Source organism: Pan paniscus, chromosome 16 (assembly GCF_029289425.2).
Source record: "Pan paniscus chromosome 16, NHGRI_mPanPan1-v2.0_pri, whole genome shotgun sequence".
Classification (NCBI taxonomy): Eukaryota; Metazoa; Chordata; class Mammalia; order Primates; family Hominidae; genus Pan; species Pan paniscus.
Window position 1 is genome coordinate 52869423 of NC_073265.2, and position 27761 is coordinate 52897183.

At 39.6% G+C, this 27761-nt stretch overlaps 1 protein-coding gene across 1 annotated transcript in view; it reads right to left on the reverse strand.

Moving 5' to 3' along the window:
• HERC1 (HECT and RLD domain containing E3 ubiquitin protein ligase family member 1) overlaps positions 1 to 27761 on the reverse strand; it is a 230944-nt gene that overhangs the window by 12860 nt on the left and 190323 nt on the right. The window contains exons 55-74 of the mRNA XM_034938907.3: positions 26636 to 26766; positions 24053 to 24252; positions 23562 to 23667; positions 21973 to 22119; positions 21505 to 21606; positions 20018 to 20191; positions 18698 to 18991; positions 17257 to 17322; positions 16957 to 17082; positions 16051 to 16189; positions 14498 to 14679; positions 13270 to 13425; positions 12385 to 12507; positions 11247 to 11349; positions 9003 to 9172; positions 7218 to 7356; positions 4513 to 4682; positions 2693 to 2862; positions 2260 to 2425; positions 1350 to 1426 (exon numbers count right to left, since the gene is read on the reverse strand). Coding sequence (XP_034794798.2) covers positions 1350 to 1426; positions 2260 to 2425; positions 2693 to 2862; positions 4513 to 4682; positions 7218 to 7356; positions 9003 to 9172; positions 11247 to 11349; positions 12385 to 12507; positions 13270 to 13425; positions 14498 to 14679; positions 16051 to 16189; positions 16957 to 17082; positions 17257 to 17322; positions 18698 to 18991; positions 20018 to 20191; positions 21505 to 21606; positions 21973 to 22119; positions 23562 to 23667; positions 24053 to 24252; positions 26636 to 26766 — 2941 coding nt within the window. The remainder of the gene's footprint in view (positions 1 to 1349; positions 1427 to 2259; positions 2426 to 2692; positions 2863 to 4512; positions 4683 to 7217; positions 7357 to 9002; positions 9173 to 11246; positions 11350 to 12384; positions 12508 to 13269; positions 13426 to 14497; positions 14680 to 16050; positions 16190 to 16956; positions 17083 to 17256; positions 17323 to 18697; positions 18992 to 20017; positions 20192 to 21504; positions 21607 to 21972; positions 22120 to 23561; positions 23668 to 24052; positions 24253 to 26635; positions 26767 to 27761) is intronic.

Genomic DNA, 27761 nt, shown 5'->3' on the forward strand with positions numbered 1-27761 from the left:
GTGTCTTGGAGTTGCTCTTCTCGAGGAGTATCTTTGTGGCGTTCTCTGTATTTCCTGAATTTGAATACTGGCCTGCCTTGCTAGACTGGGGAAGTTCTCCTGGATAATATCCTGCAGAGTGTTTTCCAACTTGGTTCCATTCTCCCCGTCACTTTCAGGTACACCAATCAGACATAGATTTGGTCTTTTCACATAGTCCCATATTTCTTGGAGGCTTTGTTCGTTTCTTTTTATTCTTTTTTCTCTAAACTTCTCTTCTCGCTTCATTTCATTCATTTGATCTTCCATCACTGATACCCTTTCTTCCAGTTGATCGAATTGGTTACTAAGGCTTGTGCATTCATCACGTAGTTCTCGTGCCATGGTTTTCAGCTCCATCAGGTCCTTTAAGGACTTCTCTGCATTGGTTATTCTAGTTAGCCATTCGTCTAATTTTTTTTCAAGGTTTTTAACTTCTTTGCCATGGGTTCGAACTTCCTCCTTTAGCTCAGAGTAGTTTGACCGTCTGAAGCCTTCTTCTCTCAACTCATCAAAGTCATTCTCCATCCAGCTTTGTTCCATTGCTGGTGAGGAGCTGTGTAATCATTCTGTTTTTAATTTACAAGTCCATGAAACAGGATCCAAAATTCAAAATTTTGCAAATATAAAGATAGTATGTAATTGCAAATACTAAATTTTGTGACTTGCTAGCATAATAACACTTTTAAATAAATTTTGGTGCAGAAAATTCATTATGGGGAGGCCATGTGGGCCTTCAGAAACATAAATCAGGTTTCATGATTAAGTCTGAGCTTCCTCTCCCCTCTATATTATCATTGATTTGGTCTCAATAAATACCAAGTCTTGATGGAAGTGCCTGTTTCCTTTTTTTTTTTTTTTTTTTGAGATGTGGTCCCGCTCTGTTGCCCAGGCTGGAGTACAGTGGCGTGATCTCGGCTCACTGCAGCCTCCGCCTCCTGGGTTCAAATCAAGTGATTCTCCTGCCTCAGCCTCCTGAGTAGCTGGGATTACAGGCATGTGCCACCATGCCCGGCTAATTTTTGCATTTTTAGTAGAGATGGGGTTTCACCATGTTGGCCAGGCTGGTCTTAAACTCCTGATATCAGGTGATCCACCCGCCTCAGCCTCCCAAAGTGCTGGAATTACAGGCGTAAGCCACCGTGCCTGGCCTGTTTCCTCATCTTTGACAAGAGGATAACAACAATATTTACTCCTTAGGGTTACAATGAGGACTGAAGGGGATAATAGGTGTAAAGCACTTAAAACAGGACCTGGTACATAGTAAGCACTCAATAAATGTGAGCTATTATTATTTTAGACATATAATGAACACTTGCTGACTGCCATACCTGTCCCTATTGTAACCCACTTCTGCGGTGGCATTGGGAGAGGGTATAAGAAGGTCAACAATACCAGTTTCAAGTTCCTGCAGAAGAAAGAAAAAAATTTTTTGAGAAATGACAATCAAATGCATGAAGAGAACAAACCAATTACAAGATCATACTGAAAAGACAATATTTTGAGGAATTTATAATGCCATGTGACAACCAACAATTTCATACTTTATTTTTGTGGTTTCAATTTAAAATGAAATTAGGAAGTCCCCCATATGGAAAGCATTCATGTATGAAGAACCAAAAGGAATGAGAAAGTCAATCCAGGGCAGGAGTAGTGGTGGCTGTGAAAAGAGTGTAGTGATGTTCAAATCGAATCAATAATGATAGCCAACCATTATTTTAGTCACAGGGTTTACTGGAAAAATCCTGATACTAGGCAATGCTGGAAAGGACAGAGCTGATCTGGAAGCAAAGCTGCCAATGCAGATATTAAAATTAGAACTGGTCTAATTTTAAGACCAGTTCGTAACTTTATTTTTCTAATTCCCCTGGAATCTGGCAGTTCTACTTTGTTCTAAAAGCACCAGAATAAATCAGAGCACATGGGTGCTCCTGGATTTGTCTGTTACATAAATGTACATATATGCCACTGTTATTCTGCCAATATTATAACACAACAGATGGTGAGTCATTGGTAGATGCCTAAGAACTGATATTTATGTAGTAAGGTATCTTGACAAAGCGTTTCAAAAGCTGTTGCTCTAATTTACCTACGTATCACTAACAGCATCACTTTATATGAGGCTCACAAATGCATCCCTGCTACATTTATAAAAACATGCCTGGCAGAGTGATCACTGGAAACAGCAAAATGGCCACGAGCAGACTAGATAACTCAGCAGGGGACACTGCAGGAATATACCTGGCACATCTCTGTGATGGTGTCATCAAACACTCCTCCAGCATCATCAGCCCCTTCTCCAACCAGCTTAACCTTCCACGCTCGGGAAGGCAGGCGGAGGTCTGAAGCATTCAGCTTAACTACTTGTCTCGCTATTTGGACAAAAATGGGCTTACACTTCCGTCCTCTTTAAAAGAAAGGGAGAAAGCAATGAAATACAACTCTTACCAATTTCCCCAAAATCACATGATATCTTCCCATCGGTGAATGAAAAAGCTAGTTTAACAGGCAAGCACTGTGCTAGGCCCACTGTAACCACACCAGGTACTAATGTAAGTACTATTACTATCTATCCTGCCTTAGAAGTGAGGAAACCAAGACTCACAGAAATTAGTAATAACATCCATCTGAAAAAATCACAGCTCATTAGTCAAACACACATACATATGCTAACCTGGTTGATATCCTCTTTACAGTTATCTGAGGTCCATAGTTTTTGCCTTGAACCATGGTTTTTCCTATGGAGCGCACCATTGGCAGAGTGTAGACTCTTGGGGCTAACAAAGGCCGAAGTTGTCCCTGTACAATGCCCCAAGTTCCAGCATTATAATGGGATGTGCTGTTCTGTAACAGAAGGTACGGTTATCAGAAATGGTACAATCTAGGCTTAAAAGAAATAACAACTTTCACTTGTAGAACATACATTATTTTGGCTGGGCGCAGTGGCTCATGCCTGTAGTCCCAGCACTTTGGGAGGCTGTGGTGGGCAGATCGCTTGAGCCCAGGAGTTCAAGACTAGCCTGGGTAACATGGCAAAACCCATCTCTACAAAAACACAAAAATTAGCTGGGCATGGTGGCATGTGCCTGTACTCCCAGTTACTCAGGAGGCTGAGGTGGGTGGATCACCTGAGTCCAAGGAGGTTGAGGCTGCAGTGAGCTGAGATAATGCTACTGCACTCCAGCCTGGGCACAGAGTGAGACCCTGTCTCAATATTATTTTAAAAATTGAAAAAAGAACATACATTATTTTAAAAATGCACTTTAAGAGCATAAACTCAGAATTAGGAACTATTAGTAACCTTAAAATTTTTTTTCTGATAAAATATATAATTACCATTTTTAAAAACCTTAGAAAATACAGAGAAGGATACACACATGTATGCACAAATTAAGTAATTCCAAATCCTACCATATAGAGATGCCCCATTAATAATTTCATCTATTTCCTTCCAGTTCTCTTCTGTGTATGCACACATAACATTTTTCACAGTTAATATCATTCTGAGCTGCCTTTCTCAGTTAACTTTACATTATAAACATTTCTCCCAGTAATTACAGTTTGCTAACACTCTGTTTAGTGCTGCACAGGACTCTGCTGCCTATCTATTTCTAGCAGTGATTTGTCAAATCTCACGTGCACACACACACACACGCACGCACACACAATAGCTAGCCACTTTGTTACTGGACTAGTCCATAAAGATAGACAAATCAGCAAAATTTACTTTATTTCCCCGACCTCCCTTTCCCCAAGACCCAGAATGCTAATTTGTAAGAAGAGAAAAAAGTATCTGAAATTTCTCAGATTAATTTATGTAACAACCCTGACTGTGGTTCCAATAGCTTTGTGTGCTTACATTTTAAAATCATATTTTAGACTTTGTAGAAATGGCTGGTAGAAGTGGCTGGCAGACTTTGTAGAAGTGGCTGGGAGCAGTGGCTCACACCTGTATTCTCAGCACTTTGGGAGGTGGAGGTGGGGGGGATCATTTGAGGTCAGGAGTTTGAGACCAGCCTGACTAACATGGTGAAACCCCATCTTTACTAAAAATACAAAAATTAGCCAGGCATGGTGGCCCAGGCCTGTAATCTCAGCTACTCAGGAGGCTGAGGCAGGAGAATTGCTTGAACCCGAGAGGCAGAGGTTGCAGTGAGCTGAGATTGCGCCACTGCACTCCAGCCTGGGCGACAGAGTGAGACTCCGTCTCAAAAAAAAAAAAAGGAAATGGTATGTGTAGTATGCGTAGCCATTCATACTTGATTTCTGGATAAACCAAAACACAGAAGGAAGACCACTCTGTCCAGCAGCATCATGACCAACCTCTAGACTGTCCCTAACACAGCAATAAAATGGGAATAGAAGTGTTATCTTATTAGCCATGAAAGAATTTTCCAAAGGCAGAGGGAAAGGCCCTGGGGCCTGGCGAGCATGTCATGGGCACTGCTTACCAAGCCAGTCTGTGCCTGGCTGCTTACCACGCCAGTCTGTTACCTGGTTGTTGGGGCTAAGGTTCAGCAGTCTCCAGGATGAGTACATGAGGTCAGAGAAGTGGTAGAGCAGCCGGAGCCTGGCCCGCACCGTGTGAATGCTGACTTCTCTCAGCGCCCCATACTGGGGGGGCACTGTGTCAGGCAGGCCCAGCTGCAGAGGTACTGACACACCTGTCCAGAAAGCAAATGGGCACTTATGAAGGAAACAGCATTCCTTTCACTTTTCACATTTTGAAAAATTTCAAGCATACAGAGAAGTTGAGATAATTACACAATGGGCACCCATTCAAACCTCTATCCATCGATTCATCTTAGTTTGGTGTGTGCATTTGTGTTGGTTTTTAAAATGTCTTTATCAGGGGGCGGAGAAAAAAATAAAATAAAATAAAATGTCTTCATTATTATGGAAATGAAACCTGGTATTTTCTCTTTTTGTTTCCCATTTAATTTAACAATAGAACTTAGGCAGTTCTTTCACAAAAATAAATAAGTAAATAAAGCCAAATTTTTCCTTTCATATTTAATAACTGTCATCTTCATAATACCACAAATGTGGACAAGGACTAAGTAGGCAGTTCTGGAAAATGGAAATGGGAAACTTAGCAGAGCCAACTCCATATTCACTAGGGATCTGACAGCAAGTTTTCATGACAGAAACATACAGGTGCATGATTCATGAGGCTTTTACTACAAGAATAAGAGTTCTGTAAGAAGCAAAGACTACAAGTCCTGCATCCACAGCTACCCTCCTATAAAAACACATAAAAGAATAAAAACAAGATACAAACTCACTTCAGTTTCCTGTAAATAAAGACTGGTACAGTGCAATTCCTAGATTTATTATTATTGTTCGTAGTAAAAACTAACATTTACTGAGTACCTTCTACGTGCCTGGCACTATTCTAAGAGCTTTACATGAATGGGGCCACTTACTTCTACAGCTCTTTGCAGTAGGTGCTATTATTATCCTCATTTTACAGACAAAACACTGAGTCTCAAGGTCACTCAGATCATATGTGGAGGAGCTGGGATTCAGCCCCAGCAATGTGGCCCCAGAGCTTGAACCTTTACCTGTCACACTGGATAGCTTCTGCCCTAAAGTGGAAGTGAAATCCCTCTGAAGCCACTGAGTACCTGAAATTGTCAGTGCGTAGGCAGCTCTGCTCATTCTAGATTCTGTTAATAGAAACCATTTCCTGCTTGTTTGGAATCTACCTGGAATTCCCACTTTTCTCTCTTAGGTATCTAAGAAAAAAAATCCCTATGGGGAATCTTAGGACCCCCCCCCCGCCAAGAAATAGAGGGGTTAACAAAACTGGAAGAGAATACTGAGCTCTTAGGCACAACATTGCTTCAGGGAAATTCTAGTGCCTTAGACACCAGAAGATGGTAGAAAGACAAGGCTTGAGGGCCTTGTCCAATAGGCTGGATACAGTGGCTCACACCCGTAATCCCAGCACTTTGGGACGCTGAGGCTTGAACTCCAGACTTGAGGTCAGGAGTTCAAGACCAGCCTGGCCAATATGGCGAAACACCATCTCTACTAAAAATATAAAAATGAGTTGGGCGTGGTGGCACATGCCTGTAATCCCAGCTACGTGGGAGGCTGAGGCAGGAGAATCGCTTGAACCCGGGAGGCAGAGGTTGCAGTAAGCCGAGATTGCGCCATTACACTCCAGCCTGGGCAACAAAGTGAGACTCTGTCTCGAAAAAAAAAAAAGGAAACAGCCCAAATATGAAGAAATGTGTAAGAATGACAAATGTCACAACATTAAGGTAACAGCTACATCTGGAAGGAATGGAAGATAGATCAAATCAGGAAGGGCCCACAGTTGGGTGTTGAGCACACAAGTATGTATTATGGTTTTCTTTAAATCTTTGTGCAGCTATACAAAAATTTCATAATAAATTAAAAATAAAACAAACAACAAAAAGCTTGAAGTAGCCCACCAGTCTTGCTAAACACAGGAATAAAATGGCAGCAAGTTGATTGCTGTGCCAATGCACAGACATCATGTTTCAAATGGTTAACTAAGGTGAGGAATTTGACAAATGGTCTCAGGGCTTTTAATCTTTATTTCTAACAGTGGGCTTTAGAAAGCTATAATTTGTCATTTCTTTTATATATTAAAAATACCAGCCAGGCGCTGTGGCTCATGCCTGTAATCCTAACACTTTGGGAGGCTGAGGCGAGCGGATCACTGGAGGTCAGGAATTCGAGACCAGCCTGGCCAACATGGCGAAACCCCGTTTCTACTAAAAATAGAAAAAATTAGCCAGGAATGGTAGTGCATGCCTGTAGTCCCAGCTACTTGGGAGGCTGAAGCAGCAGTCACTTGAATCTGGGAGGCGGAAGCTGCAGTGAGCTGAGATCACACCACTGCACTCCAGCCTAGGTGACAGAGCAAGACTCCATCTCAAAAAAAAACTTAGTTGCTGCTAAAATTATAAATTTTTGCTTGCATAAGTAATATGCATTCTGCTTTTGGGAGTGCAGAGAGGACGTGGTTCATACTGATGTCAGCAGGACAAATGCCTGCTATGAAAATACTTCCAGTGCTAGTAGCACAAAGAATGCTTTGTGTGGCAGAAGGCTTGATGGTTTCACAACGATGCTGGATACAGTTGGGAAGTGGCAAGCAGACAGTGCCATGGGGTACTGCTAAAAAAGAAACGCTGCAGGAGCATGAATATTTCATTCCTCACCTGGTGCTCTTGGTGGGACAGGTGGTGCTGTCCATGCAGCACTGTGGCAGCGGCCAGCCGAGATCTGCCGAACATTTTTCCCTTGCAGACCTGTTACCAGGGTTGGTTCTCGAACATGGTTGGTGTGGCCTAAGCCGAGCTGGGAATAAATCACAAATACACAGACATTCAATTAGAAAGAGAAAGAGAGGAAGTCAATATGAAATTTTTCTTAGATGGTGGCAGACATAAATAAGTTAATAACTGTACCATGCATCAGCATCAATAAAATACATTCTTTTTTTTTTTGAGATGGAGTCTTGCTCTGTTGTCCAGGCTGGAGTGCAGTGGCACAATCTCAGCTCACTGCAAGCTCTGCTTCCCTGGTTCAAGCAATTTTCTGCCTCAGCCTCCCAAGTGGCTGAGATTACAGGTGCCCGCCACCACACCTGGCTAATTTTTGTATTTTTAGTAGAGATGGGGTTTCACCATCTTGGCCAGGCTGATCTTGAACTCCTGAGCTCAGGCAATCCACCCACCTTGGCCTCCCAAAGTGCTGGGATTACAGGTGTGAGCCACCACGCCCAGCCCCCAATAATAAAATACATTCTGATTTTCTTTATCATAACAGTCCTCACAGCTCAGACTGCTAAAAACTAAGCTGCAACAAGGCCATTCCAAATCTAGCAGATGAGTCTTAATGACTAAACACATCCTTGGATTCCATTTACGGAAAGGAAATGAATTCTTGGAAAGTTAAGTAATAACAGAATGATCTATGGAGCTTTTACTTAAAACACACTGATTTCTGTGTAACAATAAATAAACATATATAAAAACATATATGGAAGCAAATTCTAATCTCCAAATCTCTATACTTAGGGTCTGACTGGGACAGCCAGTGTTTCAGCAGCTAAGCAAATCAACATCATTAGGAAGGATCACGTCAAGGCACTGCCAGGAAACTCCCAAAGGTGCCTTCAACATTAACTCTCCTCTCAGTAAGAGTGCAACCACAATGACGAGCAGCTTCCTTGTCTGTTAATGCAGTGATGAGGAGACCACAGGAGTCAAACTGAGGCTAATATGAATAATGCTAGACCTTGAACTTAAGGGTCCCTGGCACTAGGGGAAGCCAGACCAAGAGAGGATATACGGAGGAAGGGGAAGTGGCTCTGCATGTGGAGCTAAAAGTCACCATCATAGCATCTCAGACATCTCACACCAAGGTCTCTCCCTCCTTCATAAATAGAGGAGGGTGAACACATCAACCTCTTGAGTCTCTTATCAGTATCTCAGAGGCTCAGTTTAATCCTATAAATAATGGGGGTGACAAGACTTCCTGCAAAAACCTAAAGATACTTTGTATACCATCATATTATAAAATATAAAAATATTATTGTTTCATTCTTTTTCCCATATCAACTGATGTTCCCAGGACGTAATCTCACATCTTGCTGTAGTAATGATGATAATGTTGACAGTAGCAAATCCTTACATACTGCAGCTTACTACATGCCAGGCACTTAACAGTGTATGAGGACACACACATATATACTCAGCTAATCCCCTTAATCACTTTGCTGTACTGCCAGAATTGTTTTAAACCATGGTATAATACTTCTTTGGCCACAGTCGAGAGAGAAATACATAACTAGACTTACAAAATAATCAGTCCCATGGCAAAGTGATGTGCTTGGAGTATTGTAGTAGATTATGAATTTCCTAGCTTATCTCTTTCCCCAACTGAGGAACACTGTGAGATTTCTAGAATATGAGAAAGCAGCAAGCAATATAAATATTTACCTGCCCTTCTGAATTGCTCCCCCAGGCATACACATCTCCATTTGATGCCAAAGCAAGTGTGTGTTCAGCTCCAACTGCCACATCTTCAATGATTACTCCAGCCAGGACAGGGATTTGTTGCGGTCGATTGTGATTGCGAGCACGCCCCTCTGGCAAGCCTATCAGGCGATCTGAAAAAAAACAAAACAAAAACATGTGGAAATGTTATGCACGACACAACACAGTGCTTTTATATTTTCTGATCAGTCATTTAGCTTCTTATGGTGGAATGGCAATGACACATATAATTCAACTGAGGCTAAAGCTGCTATTCTGGAAAGGTACACCACGTTCTGAATAAATAAAAAGTGTGAAGCTGTTTCTCTGCAAAACATCACAGGCTCTTTATTCAGAAAAATTTTTTTTAAAGTTGTATCTAAAATCGGTAACTTGTTTCAAAATAAGAGGCTTCTCCAATATCCACATCTTTGAAAGGATAGGGTCTGACTGACACAGTTCAGGCCCTCAAGTTTCTTATGTTCTTTTTTGAGACAGGGTGTCGCTCTGTCGCCCAGACTGGAGTACAGTGCAGTGGTGTGATCTCAGCTCACTGCAGCCTCGACCTGTCGGGTTTAAATGATCCTCCTACCTCAGCCTCCTGAGTAGCTTGGACCACAGGCACATGCCACCATGCCTGGCTAATTTTAAGTTTCTTATATTCTAAAATGAGAGATCATTCAACTTGTCTTGTCCTCAAACTTCCAACCAACCTCTCCCCTTACCTTGCCAAACTTCTAGAGGGTGCCAGCCAGCCCCTGATGTGCAAAGTCTGCTAGGTCCATTTGGCTTGCCCGCCTTCTGCAGCCTAACTTCCACTGTCTCCACTGCACTGAAATTCTACTCTCAAAAGCCATGAGTGAGCTCCTAATTGCCTACTGCAGCGGCTTCTTTTCAGGCTCCAGCCCATGGGAACATCATGCAACCTTCTAATAATGTGGCCTCAGCTTTTCCTGCCTCTCAGAGACTGCACTGCCCTGGCTCACCAGTGACCTCTCTTCCCACTCCTTTCAAAGCCAGCTCTCCCAATTCTTCTCCTTTTTAATCTTTTTTTTTGAGATGAAGTTTCGCTCTTGTCGCTCAGGCTGGAATGCAATGGCACAATCTTGGCTCACTGCAACCTCTGCCTTCCGGGTTCAAGCAATTCTCCCTGCCTCAGCATCCCGAGTAGATGGGATTACAGGCGCCTGCCACCACGCTCGGCTAATTTTTGTTTGTTTAGTAGAGACAGCGTTTCGCCATGTTGGCCAGGCTGGTCTCAAACTCTTGACTTTAGGTGATCCACCCGCCTCGGCCTCCCAAAATGCTGGGATTACAGGTGTGAGCCACGGCGCCCGGCCCTCCCAAGTCTTATTCCTGTGCCCACCTGCCCTTTACATCACATGCCCCAGAGCTCTGTTTTCTTCTTTTCTCATTCTATACTCTCTCTCTCTCTGGGTTTTTTAGATGATACGAATAAGGATTTAACTACTATCATTATGCAGCTAATGTCCTAAACCTACATCTTCATAACCAATCCTTCTGGAGTTCCAGATCTAAATTCTCAATAGCCTAGTGGACATTTCCACACATTTATTTAGGGCAAATGGGTCCATTCAACATAACTAAAACTAAGTTCCTTACCCTTCCCCACAAACCAGCTTATGTCCTCAGTCAGAGGCATCGATGTTCTCCCACAACTAGAAACTTCAGTCATGGTTTACTTCCTCTTCCTCACACCTGTCTCACATATCCCTAAACAACTACCCTTGCCAAGAATCTCAGTCCCACTGTGAATGCCTGGGTTACGAACCTACTCAAGATTTGAACCCAGAGTGCCTATGAATTCCTCCAGTTCCTAAGATCTGCAGCCCCAGTCCCTAGAAGGGATGAAGAATGAGGCAGGACACAGAGGAGCTCTGATGGTCAAGGCAGTATTTGTGGCAGCATGTCAAGGGCAGTAGAAAAGAAGAGGGGACGGCCCTTGGCAGGGACTCTTCTAGCAAGAGTGCCGGCTCTGGCATAAGGGGTCTTAATGGGGAGGGGAGTTTGTCTTTATAATAAAGCACATGAAAGAGAAGTGGAAAATTATCTACTGAAAGAAGGTCATAGTGACTACTCACCACCTAGAACAAAAAAAGGACTCAATTTAGAGCACATCCTGTAACACTGGAAGGCCAGTGTTTATAATGATGTGTACCCAAGCAAATAAGCTGAAAAATGTCTTACCTTGACCAAAGGTATACACATGACCATCTTTGGTCAAAGCAACAGAAAACTGAGTTCCACAAGCAACCTTTTTTATTCCAATTCCACAAAGGACGTCAATTTTCTGCAAAACAAAAGTGTAAGGCACACAACTTTAAGAAGAAAAAAATCACTCTTGAATTTGCCTAATGGCATGTATCAAGACCTACCTTCCAACAAAAATACTAATTGTCACTTACCTGTTCGACCCAAATCCAAACCTGAAATGTTATTTTCTCCTACTGCTCTGCAAACTAACTGAATTTGGGGGAGGGAGTGTGCAGGGGCAGAGGCAGTTTGACTAAAGTCCCCAGGGCCCTATGTGAAGCAGAAGCATTCCTCTGGGTAATAGAGACCAGGGAGAATTCCAGGACCTTTTAAAGAACACTAGAAGACCATGTTAGTTTAACATTTTAGCTTTTATAGGCGACAATAACTGCTTTATATGTTCCCCAGAATCAGTTTTCCTGCCTCTCTGCATACGTAGCTTAATATTCACTAGTCTAGCTATCAGGATGTCACAGACTATAAATGGTGGTGAATCCGAATATAAGCTGAAGCTTTGTAAATCACACTGCTTGTGAAATACGTCAGGAAAACCCACATAAAACAATCACATAGAAAGACTTCTGTAGAGTCAAGAAATCTTCTATAGTATGAATAACAGCTTCTAATTTCTTTCTTTATGGACTCAGATTTCCTTTGTATTGTTTTTTTAAAAGGAGGCGTGTACCTGTGTTAATTCAGTGGTAATAATAAGCAGAAATGGCAGCTGCATGCAGAGGGTTACAGAGGATTACTCATAGTTCCTTCCATGACATCCTGGAGATATGTTTCTAACTATTTCTTCCCTATATCAGAGGTCCTACAGTGTGAAACCCATTTTTGGAGACAGAAGCTTATCCTTGCAGAATTTTAAATCCAGTTTAGCTGGATTAATAGCTTATTTAAAATCAAGACCTAGCATGTGGGCATTCAAGAATGCACAACAGAAGCTTCTAAACTTCATTATGAACTACCAAAAGTACTAAAGGTAAATTATTTCCAACTAATAATAACTACTGACATAGATGAAAACTATTTATGTTGTCTGAAAACCTAGACTCAAGGCAGTACTGACCTGAGGTGAAGATTTTGCAGTGGAATTTCCTAAGCCTAGTTTTCCATAGTCTCCATCTCCAAAAGCCCACACCATGGAACCATCTACTGACACTGCCAAAGTGTGGTTTAATCCACAGGCCACCTAAAGAAATAACAGCATTCCGTAAGGCAAATCACAAGACCTAAAACACGCTCCCCCGTTTCTGGGACCCTTTTTCTCTACTTCAGTGAAAAACTTGGCTATGTTTCCAAATATCTACAATGGTTTCAGAGCATACTACAAATGTTAACCAAAGTAAGTCAACAAGAAATAATTCTTAATGTCCATATATAACTTTTTTCTTCAAAGTGAAATCCTTCAAACGTCTGTGGCTAAACCATAATCAGTATGAAAGATAGGGGAAAAGTATACATAACCCAAAAATATTCGTTCGTATCAAAAATTATCTAAGGAATGATATAGAAAAAGCCAAAAATATTTCCTTGTTAAAGGACACTCTTGATGTATACAAGACAGAGATAATTACTGCTTAGGAGCAGTAGCTACCAGTGATGTTGCAATTCAGCCATACAACTCAAGGATACCAGACAGGAGCTACTAGTATCTGTATTTTTTAAGGGTTTAATAGCAAGTGGTATTAGTATGTTATGGAGGGGGCTTTAAAAATATTCACGTCCTGAAATAAGGGTTACATTTGTTGGTCTGTCACATAAACAAACTTAAATTGACTTTAAATATGAATTTCACATTGGGAAACAGTTAAAATTATCAATTAGACCATAGCAAAATGTACATGAGGTTAGGTACAACTGGTGATCCTGATCTTCCTGAGGGTGTCTAAGTGAACACAGAAGAAATGAGAAACAATGATCAGCTAGAATATCTTATTGATTTATTCCATGCCTGTCCAATCTGATATCCCTCCAGTGCAGTCACTCTCTCTGGAAGTTTTTTGTTAGAGGTATTTCCAAGACCCAGACGACCATAGTCACCATTCCCAAAGGTGAACAGTTTGCCATCTGAAGTGACCACTGCTGAGTGCTTGAAGCCACAAGACATCTAAGACAGAACCAAGGAGAAAGAAAACTTTTAAGAAGGGAAACTAAGAAAGAAGTAAATCTGCCATTTTTGGTATTAATATAGCAATAAACTTTACATAAACTTCACTGAAAACTGGATCTTCAAAGACGAATGCTTTTAAAAAAATTTTTTTTTAATTTTTTTTAAATTTTAAAGAGACAGTGTCTTGCTCTGTCACCTAGGCTGGAGTGCAGTGGTGTGATCACAACTCACTGCAGCCCCAAACTCCTGGGCTCAAGCAATCCTCCCACCTCAGCCTCCCAAGTAGCTGGGACTACAGGCATGTGCTACCACACCTGGCTATTTATTTCTATTTTTTGTAGAGACAGGGTCTTGCTATGTTGTCTAGGCTGGTCTCAAACTCCTGGCCTCAAGCAATCCTCTTGCCTTGGCCTCCCAAAGTGTTAGGAATTACAGGCATAAGCCACTGCATCTGGCCAACTGGTACATTTATCTGCCCAAGTTGCTCTCCTGCTCTCCCAAGTCTGATCTGTCTCAACAGCCTCAGGAAGCCCAAGCTGAACAGCATACCCTGGAATAACTACTGCTACTCTTCAGCTGTGTACAGATGACCTAGACTAAATGAGATAATAAATGGGGAAATTGTTTGTAAACTATAAGGTGCTATATAATCTTACAATATGATTTTAGAACACTATTTTCCAGAAAATGCATGTTAACTTAGCTTTTGTAACAAAAATGATAGGTTAAAAGCAAAGTTTTCCATTTATCTGTGTATTAAGAACTGTGTGGCAGAAGTTAAACCACACGATATTCCTTCCAAGGGCGTGCAGCACCCTAGTCTGGGCCAACCAGCTGGCTCACGAAAAAGACCATTCTAACCAATACTAACAAGACCAGTACTAACACCAAAGCCTATTCAAACTTCGGACAAGCTCAAGAATGAATCTGAACATCCAAAACCAATGGATCTCTTATAATGACTGTGTAATATATTTTTACTATATTTTCTGTTACCTAATTTTAAGAAACCTATTCAACAACTAGTATATTTACAATGAAAGGCAAACTTATTCATTTCCTGCCTGACCTGCACCACTTCTTCTCCTTGTAAGGCCTCGATCTGCCTGGGCCGCCGCTGCCTGTCGCTGTTCCCATGGCCAAGTTTACCATAGTCACCATCTCCCCAGCTAAAGACCTCACCACTTTCAGTCAGGGCCATAGAGTGCCCATCAGAACCACAGGAAGTCACCAGCTGGGTCACCACAAAGCCTGGAACAGAACAGAAACCCAACAGGAGTCACTGGATGTTAAAACTCTCCTCTTTACTTGCAGCTGCTACTGAATACCCTCAATCAAAAACCACCGAATTGGTACTATGAAAATAAGAATAATTTCATTAGTTTTTGTTTTTGTTGTTTTTTTTTTAGATGGAGTCTCACTCTGTCATCCAGGCTGGAGTGCAGTGGTGTGATCTCGGCTCACTGCAACCTCCACCTCCCCGGTTCAAGTGATTCTCTTGCCTCAGCCTCCTGAGTAGCTGGGATTACAGGCATGTGCCACCATATCTGGCTAATTTTTGTATTTTTAACAGAGACAGGGTTTTACCATGCTGGCCAGGCTGGTCATGAACTCCTGACCTCAAGTGATCCGCCCACCTCGGCCTCCCAAAGAGCTGGGTTTACAGGCATGAGCCACAGTAACCGGCCCAATTTCTTTAGTTTGAAATTGAATTTGTAGCCATAACCTAGCAAAACTGCGAATAGTCACCTAAAATAATGGTGATGACAAGGAAAACGATGATGACAGCAATAGTTACAGTCATTAATGACTGGCTATGCTCTAGCCACTCCTATAAATGCTTTACATGGATTATCTCATTTTCTACTTTCACATAGCACCCATGAAACAGATACTAACATCCCATTTTTACAAGTGGGAAAACTGAGTCACAAAGAGGTCTCGAAGCTTGTGCAATGTCCCAGAGCCAAGGACCAGTAGAACCCATAGGAACCCAGCACACATTCTCATCTTTACTGCTGTGCTCTTCACACTCAGATCACAATGAAAAGAACCTGAGCTTCTAGGAACTTGTTTTGAACTCATAGTTACTTGTATGCTTTTACCTAAAAAAACCGTCGGTGCTCTCTTTGTAGGCTTCAGAGTCATTATGAGTTCAGTTAATGAGCAAGCCGGGGGCTTGTACAGTGGTTTCTCCAAAGGTGTTCTCTCTCCAATTCACAAAGAACTCTGATGAAGATGTCCTTTAAAGTCTTTAGCACATTTGCAGATTTCCATATAAACTGATTTTTAATTTTAATGAAACACATGCATGATTGCTACTGCTATTAACATCTGCCTACTTACACTTTTGCAATTTTTAAGCATTTGTTTACAATCTTCAGTGGGTCTCAAAAAGTGTTATTTATATTTCACTGAATTCTAGCATTGCTATAAGTAACCTGCAATATAGCTTAAAATATGGAAATTAAGGCTGCACACATGCCTAAACAAGGATTTAAATGTAAGTGAAAACCTGATATGATTTTATCTAGCAAAGGTTTGAGAAGGGCAAAGGTTTGTATGACCAAACCTACATTAGGCCTTAGGTTCTAACCATCTTTTTATTAAGGACAATTTTACCTTGTAAGGCTGAAATAACTGTCAGCACATGAAGGTCATCTGAATTTCCTTGTCCTAATCTGCCATAACTTCCTTCCCCACAAGCCAACACTGTGCCATTGGCCTGGATGACAAAGGTACAATTCTGACCACAAATGACCTAGTATAAAAACACAGAATTAAATATTTTATTCTTTATTATATTGCTTTAACATGCAAGCACTTGAAATGATTCCACGTATACAAAGAATGCTTTTATAATTGTTTTATCCTTTTACTGAAAGGGAAGAGTTGATATAACTATGCAGTCCCGTAACTCCTTGATGACTATAAAACTGCTTATTTAACCAAGAGATGTATGAGATTCATCCATTTAAAATAGTTTAGAACAACAAAATGGATGAAAGAAAAAGGAAGGGGTGATGGGGAAACATTAAAGACTGGGCTAGAAAGAAGCAGAAACTCGTACATAAGAATGAGTCATGCAATCCGGACTAGCTGAGGTAAAGAAGAGCAAAAGAGAAAGCAGAGGCCTCGAGAAGGGTTTGGCGCTATATCGTACCAGGATTATTAGAAAAGGGGAGTGGTCGATAAAATCTGGCTAAAGATCCTAGGAAGTTTTTAGCCCCAAAGAGAAAATCACTAATTAGGAGTATCTAAACTGCTAGAAATACATACTGGGCAGGCCTAACACATCATGATGTTAGTTCATTAAACTTGAAAGAAAAATTTAGAAATTTGTTAACTTCTTAAGTCTGATAAAAACCACAGCAAGTTTTTATTTGAAAGCTATATATCATGACTTTCTTTAATGATTCCTCATAATAGATTATGAAATGGACAAGCTTTATCCCACAATAAGACAAGCAAAAGAATTAGAATTTTCAGTTCCCATGTTTCTTTTCTATTTTTTATCCTGTTAGTTACCTGTTGGGCCTGTGAGAATGAGGGAGCTGCTGCAGGTACCATTACATTTCTTCCAGCTTCTGCCAGCTGTCCATGCCTACCAGCACCCCATAAGTAGACATCACATTTACCTCCCAGGTGCCAGTCCTAGAAAACCACAATCATCTCAAAATTAGAGTCATCCATTCACTCAAACAGCCATGTACTACGTACCAAGTGTGTGCCAGCCTGTATGGGAGACACCAGGGCACAAACACACAAGCATTTAGAATCAAAACATTGACTGAGAACCATCATACAGTTATCTTCATCTTTACTGACCTCAGGTCTGGAAGTTGCCCAAGACATAATTTGTTCATCCATGCCGTTAATCCATTTACTGTTATCCTGAAAAACAGGGGGTACATAATGATCAATTCTGCTTAGGCAAGATGCACCTGCTCTTAACCACAAAGTCCTCTTCTAATCATTAAGTCTTATTTCCAAAAAAGAACATGGTAATATTATGATAAATTAAGAGCAGTTTTATAATTATGTCAAACTTGATTTTATGCACTGTCAGTATTTCCCTTTATTATAAACACTTTCACTATCACTATCACTACAGCATTGGTGATTCAAAGCTAGCCATGTGTTTTCTGAACACCCACAGGTACAAGGTCATGTGGAGGACCCTACACCCCTGTAAACTCTTTGTGTAGCTGTGGGCAAATCACTTCATCTTTCTGGGCTTCAGCTTCCTCATCTACAAAATTACAGAGTTGGGCCAAATGGGCTTAGAAGGACATTTTCTGATTAAAATATTCTATACTTTTGTGCCACGTGACATTTCAGTCAACAACAAACTGCATGTGTGAAGATGGTCTCTTAAGATTATAAAACCTTATTTTTATTATACCTTCTATGTTTACATACACAAACACTTATCACTGTTACAAATGCCTAGAGCATTGAATACAGTCATATTCTGTACAGGTTTGTAGCCTAGGAGTAATCAGACTATACCGTATAGTCTTGTTGTTTAAGTAGGCTGTATCATCTAGGTTTGTGTAAGTACTATACACTCTATGATATTCCCAGTGTCAAGATTGCCTAACAACGCATTTCTCAGAACATATCCCCATCATTAAGTGATGCATAGCTACAGTTACATAATTTTACTTAATTTATATTTGTCTGTTTCATATTGTATCAATGTTTATCCAAATGTTTGTATACATAAATCTTAAGTAAACAAAGAGGTTGTTAGATCATGTGCTGTCCTGTAGTCTAAACAGGTATTTTATCTGTCACAGTTTCTACAGTAGACACTCTCAAATACAATCCGAATGAAATGACAATTAGAATGCTCTTCTATATTTTATTTGATGCTAATTAAAGACATGATTGAAATGCCAAATAAATTAGAATCTATATGTGGCATATAACCCACAAGATGATCAGGAAAAGATGCTAAGATATATACAACTAAAGCACTAACAAAGTACCTATGGACAAAAGAAAATGAGAAAATATGGGACTATGTCATTGAGAGCTGGCAGGTTTACAAGAGTTCAACAGTGCTTACATTATCAATTCCTGTCACTATGGAGGCCTGCCATCAGATTGAAAGTGACTATTTGAAAGAAAAATATTTCCCATTTCTCTTAAGGGTATCCTTCTAGCCATGCATACCAGCAAAGACTTATTAGGGGTCTGCTACATGCCCAATACCCATGATAAAATCTCAGCTGCAAATAATAGCAGCTCACAGTACATTTACCATTAGAAATACAAGTTCATCCTCTGGAACAGGTTCTAGATCTGGAACGGTAAAAGATTCTGGAAACTGGGCTCCATTGGTCAGGGCTTCGGCAGCTTTTATAGTGGTTGAGAAACATTCTAACCAGGCCCATTCATTTGGATTCCAGGATGCAGGGTCAGGGAGACAGTTCTGGTGGTGTGGTGGCACTGGAGGGTTACACAACAGCTGATCCAGATGAAGTCCCACAGCAAGGGAAGCCAAGCATTGCATATAGGGGCTGTGAACAAGTTGGTCACCACAAACCACATGAGGCTAAAACAAAATACAAGGATATAATATGTCAAAGAGTTTGTGCCAAATATTCTAAATTAACCTACCATAGTCTGAAAGTCTGGAATCATATTTTTCAAGTTTACTGTTTAAGCTTTTTGCTAAGAAATAATTTTAGATTTAGAGTGAGTTGTACAGATAGTACCGAGGATTTCTGTATACCCTTCGCCCAACTTTATCTAATGTTAACATCTTATACAACCCTGGCACATTTATCAAAACTAACAAACTAACATTGGTACAATACTAACTAAACCACAGAACTTTATTTGGTTTTCCTCAGTTTTCCCATTAATACTCCTTTTCTGCTCCAGGATCCAATCTAAGCTATCACACTGCATATACTACATTTTCATCATGGTTTTTCTTGATTGGAAAAAAAAGCAGGTAACTATTTAAACACAGAGATCTGCTCTTCTCACTTTCCTCCTTTATAAGAGAATCCTGGTAGCCATCAAAGGAAAAGCAAAAAGCTGGAAGACAGGCTACTTTAGGATCACTCTCTGGACAAGTTCAAATGCTGCAATTCCTCATTCCAGTATTGAATTGACCCTACTCAATTCAACATAGCTCTTCCACTAAATTTTCCACAAAGATTTATCTAATAAGTGGAGACGATGTTCAGTCTGATACCCGCATCCATCCCTATCCCTCAACTTTTGGAATGGCCAAGCCATATAAAAATAGATATATGTGTGGGTCAGAAAAGGGAAGATATTCTGCTGCATAGGTATTTTAAGAAGCTTTGGAGTGAATAAATAATCTGAAAAGCAGTAATACAAACTTGGTGTTTGTTTCTTTATTTTACTCTGGTGAAAATAAAGCAAGAATAGACTTAGGGTTGCTGAACAACTCTTTTAGGCATGACTCACCTTCATTTGATTCTGCCCAAATAGCCCCACTTATTATCCTCAGACCTCATGCTTTTAAGGGATAAGTTCAAGGCTATAATCACATTCCAAAGCACCAGGTATCTGTGTATCTCTAGGAGTGAGTGTAATGAGTTACCTTTTCATAGGCATACTGCTCCTGAAGCATCATGGGGAGCCGCTCCAGAAATGCTCTCATGCAGGGAGCCATGTTCAATCCCAGAACACCCTGCTGTTTCAATGCTGTCCTACAGGTTGCCAAAACATGATTGGCAGCTGCCCATTCTGCCGTACAATTCACGACCAAAACATCCTGGTTGAAAATAAATCATGCCACATAATAAATTTGTTTAAATAAAAAATAATGCTATCACCATTTAATCTGTGAAATTCCTTCTAGTAACTGGGACATCTTTGCTTTTTGGATATTTTATATCCAAAAAGGCTATACTTTTAATGCCTATGGAACTTCAAAATATCCTAAATTTTGTCTAAGTAAAAAATAATGAGAAATAATAAAATTTGTGAACTACCTCTGATTAGCTGGTACTTTTTAAGGAAATAATGTCAATAATTAACTATTTCTTCAGAACCTACAGAATAAGGCATCTAGTATATTTCAAAAGTCATGTCTGACATGACTACAAGGATAGCTGCAAAAGAGGTAGCACTGCTTTAACTCTGGCTCTATGGCTTATTCTACACAGGCCACTACTGCCTAGGGTCTGATTCTACATTTTACTTTCAGTAGAACCTTTCATGAAGTTTACAGCTTATTTTAACATCATTTAACCATATAAAATGTAAATCAAATCAGCACATTGGCTCTAATCTCTAAGGGTATGAAAAATAATACTGTAGGGAATAATGTTATATCATAGAATTACTTCACAGCAGGGGACCAGCAGTTTTACTAGAATATTAAATTTGAAAGCCAAGATATATTTTGTATACTTAGTTAAATGTCTTTGCAATGCTTCTTCTTTTCAGGGAAAAATTGTTTGAGATAGTTTTTTTTTTCCTTTGGGATGGGCTCTCACTCTGTCACCCAGGTTGGAGTACAATGGCGCAGTCTCGGCTCACTGCAACCTCTGCCTCCTGGGTTCAAGCAATTCTCCCGCCTCAGCCTTCCAAGTAGCTGAGACTATAGGCATGTGCCACCACGCCTGGCTAATTTTTGTATTTTTAGTAGAGATGGGGTTTCACCATGTTGGCCAGGCTGGTCTTGAACTCCTGACCTCGAGCAATCTGCCCACCTCAGCCTCCCCAAAGTGCTGGGATTACAGGCATGAGCCACTGCACCTGGCCTTGAGATAGTTTAGTGCTACTGTCAAAAATCATGGCAGAAAGTCAAAATCTACTTTATCACTTCCAATGGAAATGAAATTGTTCACTATCTAAGCACTGTCACCAAAGTATGGGGTGTAGTAGAAAAAACACTAGACTATAAATCAGGAGACTTAGGTTCTAATTCTCCTTCTGCTACTAAATAGTTGCACTGTTTTGGACAAGTAGTAATCCCTCTGGACATCAGGTTTCTCCTCCATAAAGTGGGGTGGTTAGACTATGATTTCTAAAGTTCTTTACAAGCTTACACCCTATCATTTGATATAACTATAATATTACCTTTGATCTATTTGAGCAAGCAGCTACTCCAACTTCTGGAATCCATACTGTGGTCTGAATAGCTCCAGAGCCTATCACAACAGTTTGCAAGACAGAGCCATCCTAAAATGAGATATATTTACCAATACACACCACTGAACTGTAGGTATAATTTACATTTAAATTTCTATTTCACATTGACAAAAACATATTCTAAAGTCTACATTTTAGCTAAATTCAGCAACATCCAATCACATACCTACTACAAAATTTTCTAGGACACAGCTGATTTTAAAAACACTTATCATCAGTAAGAAAAATGTAAGGGCAGAGGATTCTGAAAGAAGTTTCCTCAGTATTCAAGAGATTACTCTATAAAATGTTTCTACAATTGGTTAATTTTTATCATTAATTGGTTAATTTTTATCATATGTGTTTAAGTTAGTGTCAAAATATTCCTTAACATAAAAATAAAATCTATGCTCTTACCCTTAAAGACCAAATGTTCATGAGCCCACCTAGTCCACCAGACACCAGGGCCAACCCATCAGAACTAAAGGCAACAGTCCGAACAGGAGTGATGTGTCCCCGCAGCTGATAAACACACTTGGCTCCTGATGATTTCCTATATCCATCCTGAAATTCATTATTTTTAACATGCATTAAAATAAAGATAAATTATATAAGTTCAAGATTTATCATTCACTCTTGGAAATTTTATATTTCAGAATAAAATTAGCAAGGGGGAGAGATAATTTCTCTCATAAAGGATAGTAAGCTTGACTGAATCAGTAATAAAATATCAATCTGATTCCCTTTGTTGAAGCTTTCATCTTTTTTAAAAAATATATTTCTAAACTAGTTTTCTACTCTTCAAACTACAGAAATAACATCTCAAAGTTCTAATTATCCCTCAAAGACAGGAAAATACTGACTACTGTTTAACCAGTGTTTTGATTTTTAAATTTTCACTTCATGTAATTTTCATTTTTATCCCCTAACATTTGTGAACTGCACATGCTGACTCTATATAAATAGATTCCTCTTTTTGTTGGCTGATGGTTCTGTCTGTCACACATTTGTTCTGCAAGCTTTAGAAGTGACATAGGTAAGGCCTGTCTATAGGGCTGCCCTCCAGCACAAAGAGTAAACCAGACCTATCTGTAGTACTCCCACCTCCACTGCTGTGATATTCTCCTATTAGTGAGTTGGCTACTCCTTCCCTCCCTCTTCACCCTTTCTCCTCGTCCTTAAGCTCCTTCTTCCTTTTAGTTATGACAACATAATACTATATGTATTCACTACCCAAAGATGATGTAAAGTGTATTTCTTCCAAGGGTATCATGAGCAAAAGGAAGGCAACAGAATGTACAAACTGGTAGCTCAGAGATGCGATCTGACTGGCCACTCAGTGTTTTAAACAATTTTAAGTTAGGTGCCAATGTTTAATATTGGGAGATTTTACTTAAACATTGGATTCTTAGCATCTATAGAAAAAATAAAACAATCTGGTAACAACAGGCTCTTAATTCTGGAAACTGACAATCAGCTGTGTGCCTTTATATAAAGCATGTAAGCTTCTTTGTTTTTTTTTCTGTTTTTGCTTTTTACCCTCTCCAAACCTTCTAACCCTAGCTTTATGAATTTATGTTACTCGCCTAGAGGGCTCTCTATAAATATATACATTTGTAACTTCTGTTTAATATAAATAAATCATTCTTCATAGCAAGGATTCTGGCATCAGTTGGAGATTCTTTGGATGGATGTGCTCCCATGGAGTTTCTATTTTAATGTACTAACAACTTACGACTCGTCTATCTGTAGTATCAATTATATCCACTATCACAGTAACAGTCACCACTTAATATGTATAGAATATCTCATTTTACCAAGCAATTATGGTATCTCTGATTTATAAAAAATTAAGCTAATTCAGGATGACAATTACTTATATTTCCCAATGGATCTTGCCCTTTGGGATATAGTAATGACTTTTTTAGTAACCAAGGGAGAATGACTTTGATGTCATATACTTTCCATAGTTTCAGATAAAGTCTTCAAAAACACCAGAATGTTACCTGGCAATTTGATTCCTGGTCCCACCATCCTTCTGCACTAGTCACATTGGTCTGTGTAGTATCTTGAGGAATGCGCCAAACACATACTAAGCCACTCTGACAGCCACTTAAAAAAATTGATCACATAAAACCAGAACATGTCAATATGCATTAAGTAAAAATATTTCCGAATTGCAATCAATTAAGATCTGATAGAACCACTGCATTATTTTTTAAACTTATTTGTAGTACATACAATCTTTTACAAGAAATACAACCGAGGCCAATATTCTAACAACATCACACCCAGAGATAAGGAGATGACATACCAAGTTTCACACTGGACAACTACTACTCTTTCTTTTCTCTGAGATAATCTTATAATGTTACACATTATAAGAATAGTAACTGGCAATAAACTCTTTAAGACTACTGAGAAGCCACACTTAACGCAAATAACAGTCTATACCAATATAAAAACTAAGACGTATAGATGCAAATTGACAACATACGTAGCCATCAGTAACTGCAACTTGGATCCTTTCCCTGGAAGGCGGCACCAAGCAATGCCATTTACAATAGATGGATGGCAGAGTGAATGTAGACAGCGCCAGCATCCCGAAATAGAGCCCCAGAGTTTCACACTGTCTTCTTTGGCACATGTCATAAGAATATGACCTGTAGGGTCCCACTTCATGCTAATAAGAGTATCCTTAAAATGGAAGGAAGAGAAAAAAAATCGGAGTAATGTTTCCTTCACAAATACTTTAAATTCAGTAATACATAACTTATATTTCTTAGCATCTATATTTCTATAACTCATTTATTTTGAAATCAATTATTTTATGCAAATCAGATACTGCCGTATCATTCCCAATCACTAGACCAACTTACCCTTTAATGTAGTCTGTGTTATATATATTTGCTGCAGTCAAAGCTCAACAAATGTTAGTAGGATAAATGAATTATGAAATTCTGACTCAAAAGGGATATGTTATCTCTCATTAGCATTTGTATTTATTAAGAGTTATCCTTATTGACTAGTAATCATTACAGTATAAAAAAGAAGAGACTTAAAAAAAATGCACCCCTTACATCCCAATAGCAAACACTTATGATAATCTGGGATATGTTTTGTGTTTATATGGCTGTGATCACTGTGCTCTTCTGATTTTATTTTTATTTTTCAATCCTCTTCTACATCTTCTAACTCCTGGTTTCATGCATTTATGCTACTTGCCTAGATGGTCCTGTAAATATCTGAACTGGCAACCTCTGTTTAAGGTAAAAAAACCATTCTTCATGAACGGAATTTCTGACATTACGGGGAGCATTTGAACAGGAGGTATTACCAGGGTGTTCATAATTCACTGTTTTAGCTTTACTCTTTCATGGCTTATTTATTTTTACATAGACTTATCCATGTATATCCATGGTCCAAAGATTCTGTGCAACAACAGAACATTAAGTCATAAGTGACTGATGTAAAAAAATTTTAAAAGAAACTAGTATCAAGCAATAGTAGAGGCTAAAAAAAAAAAAAAAAACCAAGAAGGCTGGGCACCGTGGCTCACGCCCGTAATCCAAACACTTTGGGAGGCCGAGGTGGGCGGATCATGAAGTCAGGAATTCGAGACCAGCCTGGCCAGCATGGTGAAACCCCGTCTCTAGTAAAAATAAAAAAAAAAAAATTAGCCGGGAGTGGTGGCGGGCGCCTGTAATCCCAGCTACTCAGGAGGCTGAGGCAGGAAAATTGCTTGAACCCGGGAAGCGGAGGTTGCAGTGAGCTGAGATCGTGCCACTGTACTCCAGGTTGGGTGACAGAGCATGACTCCATCTCAGGAAAAAACAAACAAACAAAAACAAAAACAAAACAAAACAAGAAAAAGCAACTATCTGGTAAAGATGCTTTTACCAGAATATATACAAATAGCCAATAGGCATATGAAAAAATGCTCAACGTCACTAATCATCAGAGAAAAGCAAATTCAAACCACAATGAGCCATGTGCGTTGGCTCACGCCTGTAATCCCAGCACTTTGGGAGGCTGAGGCAGGCAGATCACTTGAGGTCAGGAGTTCGAGACCAGCCTGACCAACATGGTGAAACCCTGTCTCTACTAAAAATATAAAAATTAGCCAGTTTGGTGGTGAGTGCCTGTAATCCCAGCTACTCAGGAGACTGAGGCAGAAGAATTGCTTGAACCTGGGGGTTGGAAATTGCAGTGAGCCAAGATCGCACCCCTGCACTCCAGCCTGGGCGAAAAAGCTAGACTCTGTCTAAAAAAATAAAAATTTACATTAAAAAAAAAAAAAACACAATGAGATATCATCTCACCCCAGTCAGGATGGTTATTATTAAAAAGACAAAAAACAACAGATGTCGGCAAGAAAGTGGTGAAAAGGGAACTCTTAAACACTGTTGGTGGGAATGTAAATTAGTACAAACTCTATAGAAAACAGTATGGGGATTTCTCAATGAACAAAAACCAGAACTACCATTTGATCCAGCAATCCCACTACTGAGTATCTACCCAAAGGAAAATAAATCATTTTCTCAAAAAGATGCCTGCACTCATACATTTATCACAACACCATTCACAATAGCAAAGATATGGAATCAACCTAAGTGTCCATCAATGGATGACTGGATAATGAAAACATGGTATATATAAACAATGGAATACTACGCAGCCATAAGAAGAATGAAATCAGGTATTTTAAGCAACATGGTTGGAACTGGAGCCCATTATCTTAAGTTAAATAAGTCAGTCACAGAAAGGCAAATATTACATTTTTTTCACTTTTAAGTGGTTATTATTAAAAAGACAAAAAACAACAGATGTTGGCAAGAAAGTGGTGAAAAGGGAACTCACGTGTACACACGTTCCTAGAGTGTGGAATGATAGACAAGGGAGACTTGGAAGGTGAGGGCTGGGAGGAGGATGGATTATGAGAGATTACTTGATGGGTACAGTGTATGTCATTTGGGTGATGGATATCCTAAAATATCTGACTTCGCCACTGTGTAATCTATGCATGTAACAAAATTATATTTGTATCCCATAAAATTACGTTTTTTAAAGATGCATTTACCTTATGTGCATCAATTAGAACAATGCCTCCTTTCTCAAGTGGTTCCTTTGTTCCCAGTAACAGTTTTCCATCAAAATATCCCACTGCAAATGGTCTGTCTTCACTGAACCATGCAATGCAAGTAACAGACACTAACATGATCAAAACAAAAGAGTAAGGAAAAGATAGTTATTTGTCATTGTCTGACTTAAAAGACAGAGACTTTGAAACAAATAATGATAATGCAACCATTGCAAGTAAATTTCCAAATAGCTCTTTAATGCATTTAGACAAAATGTAGGCGTACACTGAGGATTCCATGTAACATACTTTTTTAAAGTGTCGCTTATCTGTGACAAGGACTACCTAATTTATAATCTTTCATTCTTTTTCAGGTGGTTGTTGAAAAATAGAGACAAAAATTAAATTCCTTTGCTGACTGTAAGTCACCATAGGTTCTTCCCTTTTGGACCAAAATCTACCATGAAACTGAGAAGTGAAAGAACCCAAGTCATAGAAAGAAAATTACATCTCTTTTTTTGCTTATTTAATATTCCCTATTCAGTATGTTTCCATATTCTATCAAAATGTTCTGTTCTCACAATCTATATTTCTACTTGTTTCTTCAAGTATATGTAACACTGAAAGACTACAAAAGAAGTAAAAACAGTATCTGTGAGGGTAGAATGGGAGTGTGGGAACTGAGTAGACAGGAGAAAGACTTTTCACTGTATGCTTTTTAAAACTTGAATTTTTGAACCCTATGAAAGTATTACCTATTCTTAAACAAACAAAACAAACCTCTTCTGTTAATGGAATACCATGTAAGCAAGCACTATGACTTTGAATTACCCCACTTCCCCCAGACAACCAACAAAATCTAGTGAGATGCATTCACGTTCAAAGGAACACCACAGTAAGAAGAAAGCAGACTTCCTAATCTCTCTTGTCAGATCAGGAATTCCCCACTTCCCCTTCCTCCATTACTTCAATTTTACTCATTTTTTAAAAGACAATTTCATCTCGGCCAGGCACGGTGGCTCACGCCTGTAATCCCAGGACTTTGGGAGGCCGAGGTGGGCGGATCACAAGGTGAGGAGATCGAGACCATCCTGGCCAACAGGGTGAAACCCTGTCTCTACTAAAA